This window comes from Lindgomyces ingoldianus, assembly GCF_010093535.1.
Source record: "Lindgomyces ingoldianus strain ATCC 200398 unplaced genomic scaffold BDR25scaffold_41, whole genome shotgun sequence".
Lineage (NCBI taxonomy): Eukaryota > Fungi > Ascomycota > Dothideomycetes > Pleosporales > Lindgomycetaceae > Lindgomyces > Lindgomyces ingoldianus.
This window is the reverse complement of record NW_022985202.1, coordinates 147,741-154,369: the sequence shown is the minus strand read 5'-3', so window position 1 is coordinate 154,369 and position 6,629 is coordinate 147,741. Positions and strand designations below refer to the sequence as shown.

Genomic DNA, 6,629 nt, shown 5'->3' with positions numbered 1-6,629 from the left:
CAACTAAAAAGGTGCAAATAATTAACCAACATTAATTATTGCGTACAGAATAGTATATATACCTGTCGTACGTAAGCACCATCTCGGCCTTACACGTAAGCGCCATCCCGGCCTTACAGGTAGAAGTGTAAAGGAAATAGATTTCTAGAACAGTTAGACTCTATATATACTGTCCTAACTGCTACTCTATTAGCGTAAGATATACTGCTATTTTACCTTTACTTTTACTCTGTACTTTTACTTTACCTTTACCTAATAACTCTAGGTTATTTTTAAATAAACTTGCATAGAATTAACTAAAATAAGTAGAAGCAAGTTTTTAGGGCATTACATAACACTTTTTTATACTACTTAGGCCTATTGTTATCTGTTCTATCCTCTAAGTTATAGGACTACTATAAGGGGGGATAATGTAAGGCCGGATGTCCTAGAACGGGCCAGTATGGCCTCACCTGACCTGTTTGGAGGTCGTATGACCTGTGCTTCGTATATAAGCATGAATCCTGACAAGCGAAGCTTGGCAGCGATTCGTCTCTCTTACAATACACTCCTATCTTTCTCCGAAAGCTTGCTCTCAGTGCTATCTGTGCTACTTACCATCCCATCTTTACATTAGCTATAGTATAATTTTTTTATTTTTTAGCACTTATATAAGCTTTTTTTTAAATGTGTAGCTAAGTGCTAAAAAGTCTTATAGTGTCTATTTTTTTAAAATCCTTTATATATAAACTTAAAAAAGTAGCGCCTTTCTAAGTTATTATATATAGATTAGTAATTATATAACTTATATATAATTAAGTCTATAGGCTTATTAGAGCTTTTAACATGTTAATCTTATTATTCTAGTACTCTAGGCTAGTCTTATTTTATAGTGTTACTTCTAATATCTCTATGTTCTTTATAAGTTGTTTATTAGCGGAGCTTGCTCTGCTTCTTTCTGTGGACTTTAGTTTTCTTTAGTTAGGGCTTAGCAGCTAAGAATTACTGCTTTTAGCCTTTTTAGGCTTATGTAAGCATAAAAACAGCAGATCCTTAGATAATTATTTTCTGCGCAAAAACTAAAACCTTGCTGCATGTGTTGTCTAATACCTGTCTAATACCTCTTGCTATAACCTACAACATAGTACCTTTGCTATTTAACACTAATAAACCTCCCCTACTTTGTAATAATTATTATTACCCTATAAATTTACAGAGAGACAGAACGTTCCTTTAATAAAAGGTTTAATGTGCGCCCTGCAATACATAAATCTAGGCAAGAAAGCGCTCTACCTAGGGCAGCCTTATACCTCTACTGCTAGCTAAGAGGCGCGCTCTTACTAATATTACATATGTTGCAAATAACAGACTACAACCCTATATCCTGCTGTTGTCTCCTTTAGTACCCCTATGTTGTTATTATTTTACGCTATTAGACTAGGCAAATAACATGTTTAAAAGAAATAGTAAGTAGAAGACTTTATGTTAAAAGTGTTACTAATTAAAAAGTAAAGTTAATGTTTATACTATAAATAAAAAACTAGCACATGTATTACTTCTTATAAACTTTAGCCTATTAAGCTCTCTTCTTTACAACATTTTTATATAATAGACGCCTTAATAATCTTCTTAATATAAAATCTTTAGCCTATTAAGCAACTTTTTTAATATACTACTTATGCTATTTACTCTAATTAGTTTAAGTATGTAATGTACTTAGAAGCTACTGTTAACATAGAGAAGGTTTTAGTTTACACCTTTTTAGTTATAAAAAGTAGGTATAAATAAAAACAACCTTAGTAATAGTTTAGATAAGGACATTAATGTAGATATCTTTTTAAATGCTAAGCACTGTGTGTATAATTTTCTATCTACGCCTGTACTTATAAATTTTAATAATATTAAATTTTTTAAAAACTAGGCTATACTAGAAGTTAATAAGGGCTATATTAATAACTTTTATAAGGGTCTATTTAATATTAAGTTAGATACATGCACTACCTGCAATTAAAAGTAGTTTAACATAGGATTAAATTAATAAAGTACTTGTAAGAAGTGCGCTACTAATTTACTTAAACATAAACATAAAAAGAAATTTGTTTTACTTTAAAAAAACATAAATAACTTTAATTTTAGCCTTTTACTAAACCTTTTTAAGTTAACTACTACTAAAGAGCAACTACTAGCATGTGTACATGTTAATATAATAAACCTCTCTGCTAAAGTAAGTAAGCACTTTATGCATTATAAATAACTACTAAGTTCTTTATTATAACTTTAATAGAATGTAAGTGCTAATGTATTAGTATTAGATAAGGTATTAGACTTATTAATTTATAAGCACTTAGCTAGCTGCTATCTATAGTAAGCGCATTACTATCTAGGCTTAAGATGTGCAGCTTGTTATTTGCATTGCTTAGGATTTTAGCTAGTACTTTAACTTTGCTAATAAGTACTTGTGTAGACAGACTTACTAAAAGGTGTTCTTTTGCATAGCATTTATAGGTATATAGGTCTTTATGTAGAATTTATAGGAATATAGTTTATAGGTTTTAGTTTGTAGACTACCTTTTATTATCTGCTCTACTTATAGTCTTCTTCTATAGGCTTCTTCTAATGCAGTCTTCTTCTCTAGAAAGAGTTTAATAAGTGACTTAAAACAAGCTCCGCTTATGCATTTATTTATAAACTGTTATAGTATGTTATAATAGGAATTATTTCTTATTCTTTCTATTATTATGTAGAGTTGTTAGTTGCTAGTAAGATTTTATTATAATAGTATAGTTAATTACTTTTTTAGTAGATTGCGCAGGTACTGCTGTTGTCTAGCTGCTAGGTTGTGCAGCTTTAATAGCTTTAGTGTGCGCCTTACACTATCTCCTTTTTACTTTGTATAGTAGCAGAGCTTGCTGTACAATGCAAAGGATTAATCTGCTATTCTAAGGGATAGGTAACTAAACAAAGTACCTTATAAGGCGTAAGTGCTCTGTTGTTACTCTTCTTAGGGGATAAGTAACAAAACAAAGTACCTTACAAAGCGTAGGTACTTTATTATTACTTTTACTAATTTATAGTTAATTAAATTAACTACTAATTAGTGTTAAATAGGCTCTAATAGCTAGCTGCTTATAGTATAAGCACTTAAGTAGTAAAAGTAAGAGTGGTGTATAGTGTGCACAGCGTACAAGGTAGGTAAGGTAAGGGCAACATGTTTCTAGTTCTATTGCTCTTGTCTTTCCTCTGTACAGAGGAAAAGGGGGATATCTAGATGTTCGCGCACGGAGGTTCGCGCACGAGCATCATGTGACATAGATACGTGGTCCTGCTTGTGCGCGATCGCTCGTATCCAGATCGTGACGCTGCTGCTGCGTACGGACAGGTAGCAAATTTGTTCGAGCATGGAAATGTATGATTTGGCTGAGAGGTTTTCAAGATGTGAAGGGGAGAAAAATGCTCTGTTATATGGTGGAGTATGGGTGTGAAAGCTTCTTCAATCTCTCTGGCGACTTAATGTTGATATCAGAAGCATCTTGGAGTAGTACTAACGTCCATCCACCCGTAACGGAACAACCGCCATAACGGAACAAACCATAGGTACTTCGACTTTGAAGCCATAGAACTTCTCCACACGTCTTAACTTTTTCCATCAACACCTTAGTTTATACGCTAAGGCTATTTCTGCAGCGTATAACAGGGCTTGCAGAACAATTACGCTTGCGTTGATGCCGTTCTACCTAATTTACGAAGGTTCGTCGTGATAGCGAAAATGAGCACTAGTGCCTACCGAGCCACCACCACGCATCTACCATTGTCTCATCCCATCTGGCGCACATATCTTGGCCTAAGAGTCGCATAGCATCGCGAAGGAGTGATAATCAGTCCTACGGCTGCGAGCGGCAATCATTTGATGTGGGGTGCCCATCCCTGTCGGTACCTCGAATAAAAATTGACCAATCAGAGCGATCACCGGTTATCGCCGACACCTTGTTGGATACACTGGTTTTTAATTAGCTAATACGTGGCTGTGCAAGCTTGTGGCTGCATCCTTTGCGCCCAACAGCCCTGCTTGGCTGCGTTAACGCTGTAACCTTCTTAGCCTTACTGCACGCAAAGATGAACGATAACATCTCTAACACTCACGGAATGGTCTCGCCGCCTTGCGAACCTCCGCAGGAGCTTCTACTGAACCACAACGTCCGCTGCGGGCTCTGACCGCGCGCCGCATTATGGATGGACTTTCGGGAGCAGCAAGCGTAATAGCCGTCATCGACATATCAGCCAAGGTCGCATCGCTCTGCTTCCGGTACTCAGTCGCCGTCAGAGACGCAAAGGGGGACATCGGACGCCTCCAACAAAAGGTGACCGATATTAAGAATACCCTTGAGAAGCTCCAACAGCTTTTAGATCAGCAGGACAAGTCGCAGCTCTCTACTACACGCGAGATGGTAGACTCTTTAAGAGAATGCCATCGGCAGTTGCAAGAGCTCAAGGCGCAACTCGAGCCCGGCCGAGGCCGTAAAACGATGCAGCGAGTTGGCTTCCGAGCCCTAAAATGGCCCTTTACCAGCAAGCAGGTAGAGAGGATGGTTGCTCGTCTTGCGGAGTATGAGCACACTTTTAGCCTTGGACTTCAAGTCGATCAAATGTAAGATGTAGGCGTTTGTTAAAATCCCAAAGGCTAACGAAACTACAGAGGGCTTGTTCTTAGCGTCGATCAGAAATTGAACCTCGTCAACAAGAAGACTGATACGCTCCTATCAAGAATAACACTGCCCACTGCTAAAGGAGCTTCCTTCGATGCCCATATGGAAGAACATAATTCAACATGCCTCCCGAACACCCGTACCGAGCTACTACATTACATACAAGGATGGGCGAATGACAACAACGGTAAACCTATATTCTGGCTGAACGGCGCGGCAGGTACAGGAAAGTCTACGATTGCTCGTACGGTTGCCCGGACGTTCGCGGAGCAACGACAACTTGGCGCCAGCTTCTTCTTCAAGAGAGGCGAGGGGGAGTGCGGCAACGCCACGCGATTCTTCACCACAGTTGCAGCACAGCTAGCTTTTCATGTAGCAGAGTTAGGACCAGGAGTCAAGAAGGCGATTGACGCTGATCCGGCCATCTCTGAGAAGGCTCTGAAGGATCAGTTCAAGCAGCTGATCCTCCAGCCGCTCTTAGAAGTAGGGAATCTTCCAGCCATAGTACTTATCATTGTAATCGACGCGTTAGATGAATGTGAGCAAGACAACGATATCCGAGTGATCCTCCAGCTCCTTTCGCGAACGAAAGGTCTCAAACCGGTGTCACTGCGTATCCTTGTAACAAGCCGGCCCGAGCTTCACATCCGCCTTGGATTCAAGCAGATGCCTGATGGCACATACGAAGATCTGATCCTGCACGAGCACAAGGTGGCAAAGGAAACAATCAAGCACAATATACGTATTTATCTCGAGTATGAGCTTGCTAGGACAAGAAAAGATCGTTCTCTTCCCCTAGAGTGGCCTGGAGAGAAGAGCATCCAGAAGCTAGTAAAAATGGCAGTTCCTCTATTCATTTTCGCCGCTACGGTCTGTCGCTTTGTAGGAGAAACTTCTGGAAATCCCCGGAGACGTTTAGAGGACGTCCTTAAGTATAAAACAGAAGATGTAAGCAAGCTTAGTATGACATACCTCCCTATTCTAAAGTCACTCTTTACAACTCAAGATCGAAAGGAGAAAAGGAAGCTCTCAGGAGAGTTCCAAGAGATAGTCGGGAGTATCGTGGTTCTAGAGAATCCTCTCTCTATCAACTCACTCGCGCGCCTCATAGGAAAGGCTAAGGAAGATATTAGCTGTCGACTAGACTCCCTGCACTCTGTTCTAAGCATACCTAACCGCGACAATGTGCCCATACGCCTCCTGCACCTGTCTTTCCGCGAATTCCTCGTCGATACGTCGAATAAGGAAAGCCCATTCTGGGTGGATAAGAGAGAAAGACACGAGAAGCTAGCATCTCACTGCATTAAACTCATGTCTGGCCCAGACAGCTTGCGACAGAATATATGCGGCTTACTCCCTAGGACCTTAAAAAGCAAGGTTGACAAAGGGAGAATTACAAGTTATATTTCACCTGAGTTACAGTATGCTTGCTGTTACTGGGTGTATCATCTTCAACAGAGCCAGCGGCATGTTAGCGATAAGGACACAATAGATACGTTCCTCCGGAAACACTTCCTTTACTGGCTTGAAGTGATGAGCCTAGTTGGAGATACAAGCAAATGTGCTTACTTACTAGAAACGCTTTATACACTAGTTGATGTAGGGACTTTATTACTTTACTATTGCACATTCCTAACATGCAATGTAGTCATCAAAAAGTACTCTTGCCCCATTTCTCCAAGATGCTCAACAATTCATACTACAGTTCCAACACATACTTGAAGTTGCTCCTCTACAGATATATTCCTCAGCTCTTATCTTTGCACCAGAGGCGAGTATAGTACGGAAAGCTTTCATGGACGAAATGCTAGGGAGGGTTAAGGCGCTGTCAAAGAGGGAAGATGACTGGGATACTTGCCGCAGCGTGCTCGAAGGCCATACACACTGCGTCAACGCCGTCGCCTTCTCGCCGGACGGCCAGCTGGTCGCGTCGGCCTCGGACGACAA

At 39.9% G+C, this 6,629-nt stretch overlaps 1 protein-coding gene across 1 annotated transcript; it reads left to right on the top strand.

Annotated features, from left to right (window-relative positions):
• Positions 1-4,097: 4,097 nt before the first annotated feature.
• BDR25DRAFT_346335 (uncharacterized protein) lies at positions 4,098-6,318 on the top strand (the record flags this gene model as incomplete). The annotated part of the gene is made up of 3 exons (XM_033694135.1): positions 4,098-4,624; positions 4,673-6,152; positions 6,286-6,318. Exons 1-3 carry the CDS (start codon positions 4,206-4,208, stop codon positions 6,316-6,318), a joined length of 1,932 nt encoding a protein of 643 aa, XP_033541864.1. The 5' UTR covers positions 4,098-4,205.
• Positions 6,319-6,629: the final 311 nt, after the last annotated feature.